Source organism: Calypte anna, chromosome 21, assembly GCF_003957555.1.
Source record: "Calypte anna isolate BGI_N300 chromosome 21, bCalAnn1_v1.p, whole genome shotgun sequence".
Classification (NCBI taxonomy): domain Eukaryota; kingdom Metazoa; phylum Chordata; class Aves; order Apodiformes; family Trochilidae; genus Calypte; species Calypte anna.
The window spans coordinates 7,075,329-7,092,555 of record NC_044266.1 but is presented as its reverse complement, the minus strand read 5'-3'; the positions used below and the strand labels follow the sequence as shown (position 1 = coordinate 7,092,555).

Sequence of the window (17,227 nt, the reverse complement as noted above, 5' to 3'; positions counted from 1 at the left end):
AACAGAGGAACAGTAAAATAGTACCTGCATGGGACATGAAAATTGTGGCTTACCTTGTATATATCAGTCAGTGCATTTTTACTGGGAAATTTCATTGCATTTACTTGCACTGCAGGACCAGTCTCCACAGGTTCATTTTCACTCATCTTTGGTGTCAGAAAGAGCATAAAAGGCCGTGTGGTGCCAATAAGCTGGTTGTCCACCTACAGGGTGGAGAAGACAGACAAAAAAATTTGAGTAGGTCACAAGAAACAGCAAAATTGATTCCCTTTATCTCAGCATGTAAAAGCTTTCAGAAATATATGGTCCTGATCCAGGGAAATACTGAGTATACTTGGTTATTGATTGCTACTGAGACCATAAAACATTTTCAGTAATGTCCTCCATTTAAAAAATGGCTACAGCTACCAACAGACCTGTAACAAAGCTGCTGTGTTTTCTGAGGTTTATTTTCCTTTTTCAAAAAACAGAAAAGTATTACACAGCAGCAGGGTTAAGATACTCCTGCATTTATGTCTGACTGATGAATGCAAGTATTCGTTTATCTCACATTATCTCCATCAGTATGCACAATTCCCCTTCCAACAAAATCTTACTGGGAACAGAATTATAAGAAACTTGAGCAGTTATTTAATAGAATAAAAAGTCGTTACAGTCTTCAGTTTAACTTGTGAATTCACAGAGACCCAACTGAAAAAAAAGGTAACTCTGACTCTGAAAAGCCAGAAGAAAAAAACCACCACAAAGAGGTTTACATTTCTCTTACTTGTCTGTGTCTGATTTATACTGCAGTACCATCAGCATCAGTACTCCTGCTTTCAATGCTGCTTTTTCATTACATAATTACAAAGAATGAAGAATCAGAAAAGGGAGAAAAAAAGACTGTAGCTTGCCTAATATGAGCTACTGGCATAAAATGCAAGATATCACCAGCTCAATTTTACTAAGTAGGGAAAAAAAAGAGAAAAGGAAATATCAATGTTAAGACTCCTACAATATTCAGAAACTGAAATTTCTGTAGCAGCAATAAAAGTTTTTCAAACCTATTATGATAACAAAAAATTCCAAATGGCAAATACCTGTATGTCTTGCACACTGAGCTCTAACACCTGACTTGTGGACAGTTGTGTGTAGTGGACATTAATTCCTGTGAGGCTTGCAAACACCAGCTCTTCAGGAACTTTGTTGACCAAAGACAATCCCACTCCACCTTCCAGTTTCACAAGCACCTGAAAAACGAATATTTGAAGAGAAAATAAACAACCACAAACAAACCAACACTGAAAATCCTGTGACACTAAACACATGCTTCTGTAAACAAGTTATTTTTATAGACTCATCTCCAGAGAGGCTGAACAGCTTACTGACAATTAGTCTGCAAATAAAAACGTGTTAAGACATAAAACTCCTTAGAAGTTTGGTTTGTAACAGGAAAATCTACAAGTTCATAACAAGAGGTCATCTCAGGGAAAAGCTAACAAACAATGTGTCCCAGCCCCCTCTAAACTCTAGAAAGGAAAATGATAAAAACCAGACACTAGTTGTAATGTCTTACTTCTAATTCCTGCTCTGTGTCTGGGTTTTTGAACTTGCGTAGATCTTGTTCTGTCACTGGGAGTTCTTCTCCTTCACTGGACAAACGATCGTTCCTGCGCTGGTTAAAATCTGTTATCTGATGAACAAATACATCACCACAATGATCATTTGTCAGTTTATGAATTACAGCTATATTGTCCCACCTTACACAATCCTTTTTTTAAAAAAAATAAGCCCAAAACTTTTGTTGTAATTCCTTCTGCTTTATGCTATTGCCCTCTCCCTTCACTTCACTATAAAGTTAACTTTCTGTAAGAATTTAGCTGCAATACAGAAAAAAGTATTTCAAGTACAAATAAATAACAAAACTGGATTCCAGTTAGTGAAGGACCATCACCTGTAGAACTCTAGTTGGCCCATCTGGGATGACTTTAACAGCTAGTACTCCTGACCCAGGCCTCATCTTCTGGTTTATGAACTGCTGTTCAGGTGGAATTGGCCCTAGAAGTTCAAGTGAAGTATCAGGACCAAGAACAACTTCTGCTCCATCATGAAGACCTAGGATTCCCCCCTTTGCCTGGAGAAAGAAAGAAGAGTAAGGTGAAAAAAATAAATTACACGATAGCTAAAGGCCTCAGTTAATTGTTTACAAAAATTAATTTAGAATTGTATTTTACATTGATCTCCTTACTCTTCAGAACTAGAGCTGGACTTCAGTCCAGCAGAATTTCACTTGGTATTACTAAAGCTTCTGGTAACTCATGTTTAATCAACCAAATATCAATAACTAAGAAACAGAAGATATCATGTCATGACTGAGCATGGGAAGCCCATCCTGAAACTATTTTCAAAATGATAGGAAGCTTTTTAAAAGCTGAACTCTGGATCTGCAGAAGAGGATGTAAATCCTTAATATACAAAACCTTAAAACAGCAACACAGTGCTTTTTGGTTGCTTCAAACTGACAAGCAGTAACTATGAATGTGAGGTAATTTGATCAGAAAATCATCAATGCAGCATAATGGGACTAAATAAAATATTTTTCTCTAGATTTGTTTTTTGGCCTTAGAATTGAAATAGGATCAGAGGTGGCAATGAAACTCTACAGTGCTGCCATCCTTACTATATCTGTTGTTGAGGCTGGAACTTACTTTGATGGTTAGGATATTCCTTTTAGTTCACATCAATACTAAGCCCAGGTGACTGCAATCTTTATCAGCTGCAGTCAAAACAAGTTCAACTGCTAATGAGAACTGACCTGGACAACAAGTCCATGAATACCACAGGTCAACTTTCCATCACAAAAGCTCCAGGTCTGGGTAGTGCTGCGCCGCCGGTCAGGTTTCCGCAGCATCAGGGGCTCGTACCTGCAATGAACAGAAGCCACCCAGTAGTACTCAGAGGACTCCACTCCCCAGTTTTGCTCTTGAGATCTAAAGGTGAACACTTATTCTAATATTGTTCAAGCTCATTTTCCTAATCTCACTTCTGAAGTGCTCCTTTAGCAACCTGCTGCTGAAATTACATTAGCCACCCTCTTGAAATGTTTCCAAGGATCAGGAGGTCCATTCATGAAGACAGATAAAATCTAGCTCTTCCACATTCCTTCAGAGCAATTTCTTTCCTTATTCAGAGAATATCATGTGAAGTATGTTTTCAAAGACATGCTTAGAAGCTACATAAGTGTCCTGCAAAATTGTATTTGCAGTACCTGTTATCTGTGACAGCTGCCAGACCTGCAATGTCTAAGATCATACAAGAGTCCACAGATCGAGGAGAAGATTTCTGGGGGTTGTGAGGAACTGAGGAACCTTCATGGCAAAGCATTCCTGTGCCAGTCATTCTCCATAGCTGGGATCGTTTTCCTGGCTCCTGTTGCACAAAAACTCAACATTTAAATGAACACACTAGTACAGTGCAAGTATTTCTGTTCTGTTTTGCTATCAGGTGCTTTCTATTGTAATTCTTGGAATGACTTGTACGTGTTTAACTTCAGCATCCTGAATTAGAAATTAGGAACTAGTTTGTATAAAAATTTCTAATTCAATTCTGATATTCAATTAATATGCATTCTGTGTTAGCATTGTTAGAGGCAGAGCTGTATTTACAAGCTATTTTTAATCTCAGCAACATTAAAAACACAGTTTCTACTTCTGAAGAGCTCCAGAAATAGAAGACTTTAAAGGAACCAAAAAGGAAGTAAACTCTACCTTGCAACTTCATTAGAATCTCTAACATCCACTTACCTCACTTGGTTGTCTCAGAAGCAGTTACAATATTCCTTACTACTTTTATTCCAGTTCCCTTTTCTGTCCACCTTATCCCCATAAAAATCTTACCCAGAAGCACAACCATAATTCAAGCAACCTGACCTGCAATAATGTGTTGCTTTCAATGATGTTTGTCTTTACCATTTCTAAGTTCTCATCAAAATGCTTTTATTTTTTCCTTCTCCCAGCACATTATTTTCCTTCAGCACATAGCAACAGCATTTTAATAAAATCAAATGTGTCTTGGTACCTTCTTTTTCAGTACAACTCGTTGAGTCTTTGGAGAAACATCAAGGACAAGCTCTGCATATGCAGCATCCTTATTCGAAGCAACTGGTCTTGCACTTGGCTCCTGTAAACTAGAACACCAAGAAATCATATTTATGCTTATTCAGAGTAGCTGCTTCCTCTGGAGGTTGAGTTAGACTGTAACAAAGTCCAATAGAGGATTGTTTATGCTGCCAATGGGAAAAAAAAATTTTTTGGTTTTTTTTTCTGGTAATTGTCATAATCACCAGTGTAAACTGTCACTTGAGTACATTCTTAAAAGAGGCTTATTTTCTCACTGCAACTACTTCACAGGCAAGTAGGATAAACTCCAAATAAAATTTTCTACCTCATATTGAGGAAAGCAGCAAAGAATGTAACTATCTCCTGTAGCTGTGTTCAACAGGAAATGAACCGGTGCAAGTTCAAAATTCACAGGCATATCATGAACAGCTATATTCTGTATTCAGCTGTTCTTAATCCACCAAATGAAATTAAGGCCCAGATGTGACCCTAAACATCTCTGTGCAGTTCAGACAATGTGGTCACAGCAGATGCCATATGCTAAATCTTTCTCCCTGTGTGACAAAACCAGTGGCAAGCTGCATCTGCAGAGCTAAGTCACCATGACCAGGTAAGGGGAGATACCAACTCCCAAGCTCAGTTTCTGAATTTTGGCATTTCTTTGCTAGTTACAAGGTTGACAAAAGTTTAGCTGCACTGAAAAACTCTGAAATGAGAGTTAAGAGACAAGATAAAGGCTAAATAACATGAACATTCAAAATACTTTCATGCAATATCTAAAGAATTACCCTGAGAAAGTATACGTAGCAGCAATATAAATGAAGTTTTCATAGTAAAGCTGCTTGCTATCCTGGAAGTCATTCATGCTGCAGACAATTTCTGAGGAGCCAGCCCCTTTAACTGTCAGCATTATAAAAGGTGGCAGAATAGGTTCATCCCAGGCATAATCCAGAGAGGTCATGGGCTTCACTTCAGTGTACAGTCGTGGCTCAACAACACCATGCTGATTAAAAACAATTGGGACCTGCAACAGTTAAGAAAGAGGATTCAGTTTCACACAGAAACTTTTAATCAGATTTTTGCCATCATTTGTTCATTTTTCAGGATCATTGAACATGTTCAGCTCACTACTTCCCCGCCCCAATGGTCTCAGTTTGAGTCCCAGCTAAAAATTGTCTCAAAAGGATGAGAAAAATCATTGCTTTTGTCTGTTCATGGTTCAAAATGTCTTTAGTCCTATGGTAGCATCTCAGTCAAAACCCTCTCAATCAAAACTAGATTTGCCCATTTCATTTAACAGGTCAGTACCAAGATCCAGAATGAGAGGCAGTAACTATCAAGAGCTCTGTCTCCTGCTCTAATGACAAGGCAGTCAGTAAAATAAACAATTTAAATTATTTTTTTAATCCCTAGCTCAGTTTTCTCATCGGTAATAATTGGTGATAATGCTCTCTTGTAAGACTCTAAATGCACTCATGAAAGCCATAATGATAGCACTATTATTTAAAGATGAAATAGTTGAGTACCACCAATTTTTACTAAAACTTAAGAAACTGACAATAATTATATCCAAATATACACGCTTAGTATACACACTTTCATTTTATTTCTCTACACAAGGTAGTCAGGTCTCACTTCTACTTAAAATAAAGAATTCCTGCTCTTCTTTTTTTGCCAGAAGTAGAAGAAAAAGTGACTTTTTTTTTCCTCTTTTACCTTGGAAAAGTTGTCTATGCGGAAGGGCGGCGGCAGCTGCTCGGTGTCACTGAAGGCGATGCGGTACGTGGCTCCCTGCAGGGTGATTTCCACTCTTAAGAAATAACACTTTCCAAGGGTGTCCCTGAAGAAAACAAACAAGTGCAAGAGAGGTTGGCTTCTTCACTGTGTAACCCACAGCTGTGTTAAACAGCTGATTCTATAAAAAAAACCCAATCAACCCAGCATACTACAGAAGATTTGTGTGCAGTTCTTACCTCATATTAATATGAAATGAGTTGTTCTTGTTGACCTCAAAGCCCCCAGACCAAATGCAGTTTGGCACATCCATTAGTCTCACACATAACAATTGATCATAGTCATTCCGTGGCCAGTGGAACACAACACTGGAGCCTGGCAGTGTGGAGATGTAGCCGTCAGGGTTGGAGGCTCCCTAGGAAGAGAAACTGGTAAATACCTACAGATTCTACAGGTATTAAAAACGCAGCATTAACCCATATACCTCTCAAATACAAACACTACAATTATTCTGTTCAGTGGATGCTACTAGAATATTCAGAAAGATTCTCCTAACCAGCTGACAACACTTTCAAAGTGCAAGGGGGTGTTCTTTTTGGTTAGAATACACTGTGACTACAGGTGGAGTAGTAACAACTAACAAAAAGGAAGCATCTTACCCGACCCCTGGCAAACTCCCTCTGAACAAAGGCAAGCTTGTAGGATGATTTATTGTCTAACAGGTAACGAGGTGCAAATGTTACCATGCAGGTATCAATGTATCGGCCTCTGCCTTTTTTAACATCAATACCTGGTAAGAAAAACAAGTTGAAAATAAAGCTATTATTTACAAGACATCTGCCACAACGTATTTCCCATAACAGAAATTCCAAATAAAACCATCAAACACTCAGAATATGAAGTTTTGTTTAGTAATTTTAACAGCAATACTTTTCCCTGATGTAGTTGTTCTGTTCCTGGTGTCCCTGACATGATGTCTGGCTAAGCTCTAGAGTATTTCTCAGAAGTTCCTCCCCACACCTACCAATGTTATAAATGAGGCCAGGCCTGTTCCCATGCTGGATCACTTTAAGGGCTCTGACTCCACTTCCCCCATCCAGGGAGAAACCCTGGCACCAGCCAGGCATGCCCTCAGGATGAATTCCTTTTCCAACCCGCATGGTACAACTAAGGGTAAGAAGAAAACACAATTATTTACTCATTTACATAAAGTATCAGATGTCCACACAGTGCTGCTGATGAAGCACACAGAAAGAACACCCGTGTTTTAATATAAAAGCACCAGAAGCCATGATAAATCTCCTCTTGAGCAACTCATGCTGAAGTTCTGCCATAACACATATTGGTCAACACACAGAGACAGTTCCTTGTAAAAGGCTTGGGAACTTTCATCAGCTACAATAACACTGGTGTGTCTTTTTCTCATTGAAGGAAAAAAAATTGGAATAAATTTTAGTGGTAAGTTTAACTGCTGTTCATTTACACTAAAATGCCAGAACATTTCAGATAAATTTACTTAAGATTATGGTCTTATTTTCATGGAAAATGCAAGTTCTCATTTAAAGGAACTGAAAACTATCCAAAGTCTTGCCATTTCCTTTTACATCAGAATCACAATAGCTCTGCTACAAGTGGACTTCCTACTAAGTGACTGCTACTTCTTCTCAATTAACATTTGGATTTTAGGTTTAGGGGTTGGAGTGGCTTTCTTATAGGTAAATGAGTAATTTATACAACTCCAATAAGTCTCTTCCTAATGTTTTTTTAATTTCTTAGAGAAGAATGAGTTCAAAACAGGCAAAATAAAGCCAAAGCAGCCTGCTGACATGACAGAATTAGCCAGCCATGGAGTTATCATTAGGAAATGTCTAAGGATCCAATATGCTATACTTATTTTAGTAGTTAGAAACTTAATATCAGATCATCTTTATAGGGATTTTTCCTATGTGACATTTATACTAATATATAATCACCTGATCTTCTGCAAATTACTTCAATGCTTTGTAAGGTTCCCTTTTCTCTTTTTGTGGTGTTACTTACAAGTTTGGCTGTTCTTTATCAGCGTAGCAGAACAGAAGAGGGCTGAGGCTTCTAGCAAGTTCATGCTCTTCAAACTGACCTGCAGCATCTGTTTTTGCATTATCTTGTCTGAAGATAAGAGGCAATCCTTTAAATAAGTACAAAAAATAGTGTCAACCAACACCTTGGCACAAACAAAAAATGAGAATTGTCATAACTACTTCAAATTAACAACCTAAAATATGAGGTTGTAGTATTACCCACTAGACACCTCATGCATCCTCCCTCTCACTGGCTGTCTAACCTGCTTAGCACCTAGACCTATGAACAGCTTGGATCCCCAGAGTGTGGTCCATGCAAACAGACAAACTCTTGAAGCTCTGAATGTGCCAGAGAATGTGTTAACATTCTCCGATGTTAGCAGAGAATTGCTGTAATTCAGAGCTGTTGCTTGCTCAAGGCATTTCAGTCTTTGAAAACCACAATTTGAACAGGGATGTAATCTTGATTTATTTAGAGGTAGAATAGTTCATGTTTGAAAATCTAGAATATAGTAAATTAAATGTCTATATTATGTGCTCTAATGTTCATCGAACAATAGCTACTGTCACTGTAAAAAAAAAACAAAACCAACAACCAACCAACCAACAACAATTCTCCATAACTTTAATTCCACTTAAGTTCTGTTTAAAGCTCTGCTTGGCTAGAAGGCAAACCAAAACATTGCACGAAACCTTTATTTCCCAGGGCATGATTACAGTTATGAAAGAAAACACTGTCAGTCTACCTGTTTTGTTGATTAACCAATATGGTGCTGAAATTAGTATTTTCAGAGCCCCTTCAGCACGACACACAATCCTGATGGTCAAGTTGAGCAGTCGTTTGTTGCCATCGTACAGCCGCATCCGCACCATGTAGTTCTGTGTCCCAGGAGGTATCAGCAGCTCTTTGCAGATGGGGAAGTTTTCTAGCAATATCCCTATGAAAACCAAACCAAACCAAGCATCACCCACACAGAAACATTAGTATCTGATAAGCCTACAGATTGGTGCTTTATATGGCTTGATCTTTCTGAATACTCCATCCATCTTACCCAGATTAATTTCTAAGCCTGCCCACTGCATTAACCTCTGGCCCCATGAAGAAATCCCTGAGTAAGTCATAAACTGCCAAAGAGGTTCTGCAAAGAAGCCTGCTCAGGGTTAATTGCTGCCTTGATGTTATATTAAGCTACTCCTCCAGAAGGATCAGAAAGTGGTATCTGAGAAAGGATCTTACCAAGCTCTATGTTCTGGGATGTATCAGCTGTGTGCAATGCTGCCTCCTTGCCAGGTTTTAAGGTCCCATTAATTGGCATTCCTTTAACATAGAACTCGAGTTCACAGGGTAGCAAGTTACAGATTACCACTGTTGGCAGTAGATAAATAGTATGCCCAGGCTGTCTGAAAATCTGCTTAGCACTGTCAGAAAATATGCTGGAAGGCATGTAATCCGGGTAATTTTCTTTCTTTATAGCCACGCAAAACCTGTGAAGGAAGATGTGAGAAGAACTCGATGAACTCAACAGGACAACTGAACCCAGCTTTGTGAATTGCACTAAATCCCACAACTTCAGGACTGACAGCAAAACCAGCATTTAGAAATAAGAGTTTACAGGAAAATAATGAGGTGTTAATTACCTGAAAAATCTGCTGTTTTCAGACTCCATTGAATGACACTCTCGCTTGCTGCTACAAACTTCTGCTGTCTTCTGGACATTTGTCCAATGAATTGGAGCCTTACAGAAAAAGACCCCCATTCCTTTCGGCCTGGCTTGCAAACGCCAAGAGGTAAGATGCAATGGAATAGCAAAGGAATCTCCTGGCATAACTGCTGGAAGAACTACAGGTTCTGTAACCAGAGGAGCACACAAACATATCAAAACAGGCCCCTTTACTGAAAAGCATCATGTTTTCACATAGCAAGTCCCAAGTTTTTGAAGCAACCCATTTCAGTTTAACATGAAACAATAGCTATGTGTGTTCTAAACACCAACCCATTGCTTTAAGCCCTATTAACAAGCTGGCAATAAACAAATGGGAAACTGTAAACAGACTAAAACTTGCTGGAATTCCAATTCTTTTTCCTTAGATGCTTTAGAGAAAACACTTATTTCAAAATTACCTCATTCATTACATTTGGGTACACTACCAGCACACCACTACATTTCTATACTACTAATTCTTTCCAGAACCTCAGCTTTCCCTGTTTACCTGAACAATAAGCAAAAATCCTACTGGCTTCTCCAGCTTACCCTACTGATCACTTTCTTCTAAATATGACCCATTTCCCCTCCAGAAACACCTACTTTGCTGTCAGTTGTTAGAGGCAGCAGTGAATCTTCTTGGGGAGGAAGCTAAGGACTCCTCACACACAGTATGGGAGGAGAGCACCCCACTTACTGTCAGGAGCAGAAGGACTGTCCAGCCTCAATTCCATGGGTGTTTCCAGCTTGTTCCTCACAATCAAGGCTGAGCGCACCGTTATCACCTTCCGAGCGCTGCCTTCCATGGTCACTTCAAACACCACACGAACTGGAGGCAATGAAGAAAACTGGAAGATAATTAAAAGCATTAAAAAGCTCAGGAAATGATTACATCTAGAAGAGGGACACCTTGATTTTGAAGTTGGAACTGCTGGAGTTAAAACTTGCCAACTGAGTCTACGTGCAACACCTACGGGATATGGTGATGCGTAATGATTTGTAATCCTGGGTGTTAACTATGAAAAAAACCCACTTCTAAATACTCCCTTATTGTTTTTAAAATGATGCAAGTTCAAATAAGACTAACATAGATCCTAAAAGCACACTTTATAGACTCACTAGTACATTATTTTATAAAATCATGGAGTTTGAATTCCAAGCCTCATATAATCAACACGCATCATTCCTCTTTGTTAAAACTGAGAATATCTTAAAATATTCCTATTGCCTTTCTGCTGTGGTGTTTTATCTCCTACATTACATAAAGTCATCACTGACACTGAGCCTGTAAGCCAGATTTTACATAGGCTCACATATTAGAGTTTAGACCCATTTCTAAGTTATGTTATATACTTGTGATTTGAAAAATATTTTTTGTTTGCCTGACTTCTGTTTCCTTTCTATTGAGAAGGTTCTAGAAGAATGGAAAAAACACTTCATTTGTAGAATTATGTAATCTTATTTAAGCAGTTCTTAAAAAATTAAAATATATACTCACATAGACTTGTGGATGTATTATATTTGTTCTGCTTATTGGGCTTCCAAGCTGGGAGAAAAGTGAAGAAGAACACAAAAGCTGTTCAACTTCTAAGGTATCACTCTCAGTTGTAATACAAAGCATTACTGCAGAAAAGTAAACTACTTTCATCACTTTGTGTTTCTGATCTCAGTACAGCTTGGAAAACATTTAAGAGCTCTATTAGCAAAACCTGTTTGTAATACTGCTCTAAAAAGAAATGAGCGGAGGGAAGGAAGTTGTGTTAAAAAAAAGCAAGCTCTGGAATCATCCTTTTCCTTCAAAAATGAAGTTACAGAGAGAGCCAATGCTTTTTAAGCTCCTATATAAAAACATAAGAAAATATTGAAGACTGCTGGCTCTTCTCAGCAGTAGCATGAGATAGATTTTAATTCTGGTTTATATGACAAATATCTCAACTTCTGACTTCTCCAGTACACAGGAATTTTCAGTAGCCTAGTCTCAAAACCTAACCAGTTTTGAAATCCTCAAGACCATTTTTATCATTGACCCTCAGCCACCTACTACCAGCCTGCTGATTATTACTACTGCATTGTTCCTGCCTGACAAGTATGTTTTGTCTAAGCAGCCACATATTTCAACAGTTCCTAGGCTTACAGGAAATTGCCAGGGTTGTTTATTTTAAGTAAATTAAACAAATGAAAAGCATTCCTGCAACAGAAAAAATACAAATTGCTGCTGAAATGCTGTGCTCATTTCAAGCTTGATCTCCAGGATCCCATCACTGTCACTAATTCTGTCACTGGAAGCTCTGACTCCTAAGCACAGACTCACTGCTGACTGTGTCTGTTCTGCATAAAACTTGGGAATCAAGCAGCTCCAAACTCTCCAATCCAAGCTAACTGGAAAGGGGACACTCTCATACAGCAGCTGCTTTAAGATCAAAATCTCCAAGATGACTCTCAAGTGACACGGATTACTTACAGTGGAAGAGGATGAGTTCTTGTCTGGTGCAGCATATCGGAAAAATGTTCCAACTTTGTCTACAGAAACTGGACTGACTTCTTCCCAGCCATTTACTCTCACTTGCAGTTGATGAATTCTCAGATCATGTGTGTGCCTATCAGGTCAGATCAAGTTAAATTACTATTAAGCATTATTATAGAGCATGAAGGCCAAACAGTCCAAACCAACAACATCCTCTGGATTCTGAAAAACTAATTGCACTGAAGAGTTTTAAAAAGCTTCAAGTTTTTCCACTTCATGGGTAGTGTCAGACCTGATTTTATGTCTGTTCAATTGTTCAGCCTTCTCTAATGAACAAACAGAAGTACAAATACACCATATGAGCAAAATCAAAAGCAGGCTACCTGTCTGTTAACAAATTATTCTGGTGCTTAGCATTGGTAACACACTCAACAAATGCCTCCCCACCACACCTCACACCTCCCACCCTAGTCCTTTAGAATAAAGGACATATGATTTGCAACTGAGGCCCTTATATCTTTCCAAAAAGCTTATCATGATTCAACACACACCTAGGGAAGACTGCAACACTTGCTGCTTACTAGACAACTGATAATTTCACTCTATATATGAATTTAAAACTTTCAAAGTAAAACACTCTCAGCATATTTAAACACATGTCCAATTTTATTTTGACATCTGCTGTGTCCTCCCAACAGTGATCCCATTTGTTCCATTTGAGTGTGTCAAAACATAACCCAGAGCCTGATCCCTTCACCTGTGTCTGAGCTTCCCTCTGGCTTCAAATTCAAATGGAACCTCTTCCCCTGTGATAACTTCTTGCCACTCACTGACATTATGGGCATCATCCAGCAATGTCCCATTTTCCTCAGGAACAACACCTGGACTCCCACTGTGAGACAGTGCAGCCCTGTGAAGAGAAAGACATCTTACAAACCAACAAAATAACTAAACCAATTCAGAGGTGCTTTCTAGTGAGTCTCACTCTATAGAGGTCCTGCAGTTACATACACATCATGAATGTATAGGGCCACTTTTCAAATTCTCTTGGGCCTCTTCAAAAAACAATCTTTTTATTATTAGTAAAAGTATCTCACTATCAAAGCAAAGGGTCTTAACTAAGAGAGACTGGGAGTTGCCTTTGTTTCTCTGTAGGAAAATGAAAGCACTGGAAACAAGATCAGGGTTTGGCTGACATGTTAGAGAAGCCAGACAAATATTGTCACAGAGATCCCACAGCAGCTTCTTACCTGGTGGGTGTTGTGGTCAGGGTAGCAAACCACAGTGTGCATCCAGTGTGATTTCTAAGGGCAAATGGCACAAATGGCTGCCTGCGTTTTGGAGTCTTCATTTCAGCTATAACAGAGAGTAAAAAATTGTCTAAATGCTTATGAAAAAGGCATGAATAAAATATTAATGTAGAATGAGACTCAATGGCTGGAGAACCACAGCCTGCACTAACTAAAGAAAACAGCCCAAAGAAACAGGACAACAGATCACTACAAACATTTTAAAATGTATTAACTGTATTATAGAAATGGTAGAAATCAAACAAAGTCCTCTCCATTCGGTCCACCCAGGAACTGAGATTAACCTGCAAGTTCTTTTGTTTCTTATATAAAGTCTCATAAAATACAAAGCCTCCAGTTATAAATAACACACTGAAAAAACCCATCATATTATCACTAACTTTTCATGTACATCCAAATGATAATGAAGTATTAAACACATACTTGTTTATAATTAAGATTTATGCTGTAATTAATGCAATGAATATGGAATTATCTGGCACACTCTTTAAATGGGACTTGTATCCTCAAAAACTGAAGAAATTGAAATATTTCCCCATACAGGATCAAGTCATCTTCCATACTGCAGGACATCCTATCTGTGAAAATACTTACTGTGTCTGGATAGAAAAAACACCCTGCCAAGTTCCAGTAACTACTTAAAAAGGAAGAAAAATGGCTGCTCCCTAAGTACATATTTTTTTGTATGAGAGAAGTAGAAAAGAGGTGCACGTAATAAATCAGCTGCCTAAAGAAATGTAAGAGAAATTAAATCTATTCCATGGAATTTATCTGCACTACTTCCCATTAATCCCATTAGAACATGCATCTAAGATTAACTGCAGCACAGGTTGACACAGGCAAGAAGGGAAAATGCAGGGTGGGTAAAGAAGTTTTTGATGATCATACACAGCTTTTTTTCCCAATCAATGACAGCACATTACTATATGCAATATTTTCAGTGGTGACTTATACCTGACCTGTCCACTGCTCACAGAGAAAGTTATTTCCAACTAAATGGCAAAAAGATGAAATTCTGGAAAATTCAAATGGATATTTGCCAACTGCAAATAAAACAATCTTTAGTGTTGAGCTAGACTTCATACAATTTTTTTGCTAGCTCAGGTTGTACAAAATTACAGACCAGAAGCCAAATGTGCTTTCAGTCTGGCATTTCATCAATTGCCAATTTATTTTGAGACTTTAAAAAGTAATTTTTGGGACTACAGCCTGATTTTCAAAAGATGATGCAGAAGTTACATTTTGAGGCTACTGCATTCACTTAGCCATTCAGTTCTAACATCCACCAAAAGCTAAGCAATAAATATTAAGAGGTTTTGGTTTTTTCACCAAAAAAAAAAAAAAAAAAATCTTCTTGAAGAATATCTCAGAAAAATAAATCCTATCATTTTCTGGTTTTCAGTTGTTTTGTTCCTAAACATCTATGAACCCTCTGCCACCACTAAGATAAAATGTTACTAAGGAGCAGTGTGAATGGGTCACAGATGTAGATTTATAGAAAGCTTTCTCTCCTCCAGTTCAGCAGTAGTAGTAACATATTTATCAAGTGTGCTGTTTTCTCTTCCATAATGCCAAAAATCTTAAAAAATAAAGATTAAAAAAAATAAATCTTACTTTAAACTGAGTAGCTTTGACCAAAAACTATACTGTCAAATACAAAACAAATTAACAGGGTATTTATTGGAAACACTTTACTTTATAAGGCTTACTGAAAACAGCTTGTTCCTTCTGAAAGCATCTTAAGGTAGCTAAATATAGATGAATCAAGCACAGGTATGTATATTGAACATACTACTGGATTCTTTTAGAATATAAAATAAAGACTCCTGTGATTACATTATGCTATTTTTAATCACCCTAGGTTGTCTCTCTAGAAAATATATATTGAAGAGTCAGTAATTTATATAACCTTGCTGAAAACAACCTTCCTACACAGGGTTAGTTGTTAGTTATACTTCTTTCTTCTATCCTTGAAGTGCCCAGAGAGGAACATAACAGAGAGGATGAAACACTCTGTTATGCACCTTAAAAGTAACATAGATGTTGTTTGATTTTGGAGTTTCTGTTTGTTTGTTTGAAACAGAGGCCAACCTACTAGCAAGTCACACAGATAACACAGTATTTATTTATTGTACAAGAACCCTCTAAAGAAGAACACCTTTTTATCTCTCTCTGCTATACAGTACCTCTAGCATAGATCTGATGCTCTAGGTTAGTCAAACTGGCTGTACTCCTAGTTCTAAGGTAGACAAGAGGAAGGCCTGGCAGACAGGAAAGACAAAGTTAGCAGGAAAGAAAAAACACAAATAAAGGAAGACTCTTCCCCATCATGCATCAGGAAAGACCCAGGCAACATGCAATCAGAATACCAGGCTACACATTTGATGATGGCACCTGAATCGTTAGAATGTCTTCCAGAAGTAACACTGGAAGCTGAAAAGCTGGAAAGACCTGCCACATATCAAGAGCTATGACTGAGAGAGTTGTTTCACAAATCTAACAGCATTATTTTCCAGAAATCCAGACTCTTAGGTCTTTGGGGGTACAGAATGAGGAAAACCACCTCTCTACTGCCCACACCCTAACCTCAATATTTTTATTTAACCTTTCACAGGGCAGTTACTCATTAGCTGAGCAAGCCTGACAAAAAAAGGAAGCAGAATTGGCAATTCAAAGTTCTCACTCAAAGCTAAGTAGTCACAAAGTCTTTTGTTTTCAAAGAACTTAGCAGAAAATAGCATTTCTGTCTTTTTTGCCAAATGAAGACCAAATGCTTATGTTTGCAATACATTAGACAGGTGACTGTGTGTGTCAACCAATAAAGTTTCAAATAGTGCAATTAAAGAGTATCATACTCTGCCCAAAACATGGGGGATCCACCGAAGAACCCATCCAGTCTTCTGAGCTGACCACACTCACTTCTTCCTCCTGCTTACAGTAATCTTCCATCCATGACTGTTTGGTACATGAGTATTGTTCTGGAGGAACAGAAGCACAGACAGCACATGTCCCCAATGAGGCAGTAAGGAAAGTCATTGAAAACTATGTTGAATTCATAAAGTAACTTCATTTTCATGGCAAAAGGTTTTCCTTCACTGCTTTTTCTGTGAGCCTCTTACACAGAAAGGACAAAAACCAGCTCATGAAATCACAGCAGTCTCTTGAAAATGTCGTGGTTTTTATATTAAGATTTTTTTTTTTAACCATCAGTAGAATTTCATGTTCTTAAGATATTTCTATGGAAATGTCAGAAGTCTCCCTGAGGAGGCAACTAAACCAAAACATTTTCATGGGAGAAGTAGTTTCTAACTTTTTTTTTTCTATTTAAGAGTTACATGCACATCTTGCAAAAATATCAAGACACCAATGGTGTACTCTAGCACAGAAACTAGCCTTACTGCTTGTTATCAGTAGCATTAAAAAGCATTAGGGGAACTCTTAGGAAACACACAGAATAAGCAACAATATTTCTGGGAAATGTACACAGTCTCATAACACAGAAGCCTCCATGAAGTTTGAGTTACTGATAAAATATTTTGTTTTCCTGAGATGGGTACTGACAGCTCAGGTTTTCAGAGACTGCAGAACTGAAATGAGCAGCTTCCCACTACACTTGTCAACGTACTAAAAAATTACGAGCTTTTAAAACATTTTAAAGTACTGTATGGAAAGCTTTAGATGAAAGCCTGTTCCTGATTAAAAATAAATTTCACATAACATATGAATTTGATAGAATTCACGTGACAGGAGAAAGAATTCCTCCTGACCCCTAAAATATGTAGCTCATGTCGTTACACTTTCACACTATCTGATAAAATACAGGCTGCCTAAATGCACACCTGTGTGTAACACCCTGGGA

At 38.0% G+C, this 17,227-nt stretch overlaps 1 protein-coding gene across 4 annotated transcripts in view; it reads right to left on the bottom strand.

The window, feature by feature from the left end:
• The window catches only part of VPS13D (vacuolar protein sorting 13 homolog D), a 90,326-nt gene that overhangs the window by 38,812 nt on the left and 34,287 nt on the right, over nt 1-17,227 (bottom strand). For 3 of the 4 annotated variants that reach the window (XM_030463439.1, XM_030463440.1, XM_030463438.1), the window contains 23 exons: nt 16,224-16,346; nt 15,555-15,629; nt 13,309-13,414; nt 12,816-12,968; nt 12,056-12,191; nt 11,093-11,140; nt 10,292-10,442; nt 9,530-9,740; nt 9,129-9,376; nt 8,638-8,829; nt 7,872-7,998; nt 6,856-6,998; nt 6,491-6,621; nt 6,071-6,246; nt 5,814-5,937; nt 4,886-5,121; nt 4,057-4,165; nt 3,248-3,408; nt 2,795-2,903; nt 1,934-2,113; nt 1,556-1,672; nt 1,080-1,229; nt 54-203 (listed from right to left, as the gene is read on the bottom strand). In XM_030463439.1, the coding sequence (XP_030319299.1) occupies nt 54-203; nt 1,080-1,229; nt 1,556-1,672; nt 1,934-2,113; nt 2,795-2,903; nt 3,248-3,408; nt 4,057-4,165; nt 4,886-5,121; nt 5,814-5,937; nt 6,071-6,246; nt 6,491-6,621; nt 6,856-6,998; nt 7,872-7,998; nt 8,638-8,829; nt 9,129-9,376; nt 9,530-9,740; nt 10,292-10,442; nt 11,093-11,140; nt 12,056-12,191; nt 12,816-12,968; nt 13,309-13,414; nt 15,555-15,629; nt 16,224-16,346 (3,356 nt within the window). The remainder of the gene's footprint in view (nt 1-53; nt 204-1,079; nt 1,230-1,555; nt 1,673-1,933; nt 2,114-2,794; nt 2,904-3,247; nt 3,409-4,056; nt 4,166-4,885; nt 5,122-5,813; nt 5,938-6,070; nt 6,247-6,490; nt 6,622-6,855; nt 6,999-7,871; nt 7,999-8,637; nt 8,830-9,128; nt 9,377-9,529; nt 9,741-10,291; nt 10,443-11,092; nt 11,141-12,055; nt 12,192-12,815; nt 12,969-13,308; nt 13,415-15,554; nt 15,630-16,223; nt 16,347-17,227) is intronic. The other variant, XM_030463441.1, reaches the window with a different exon arrangement.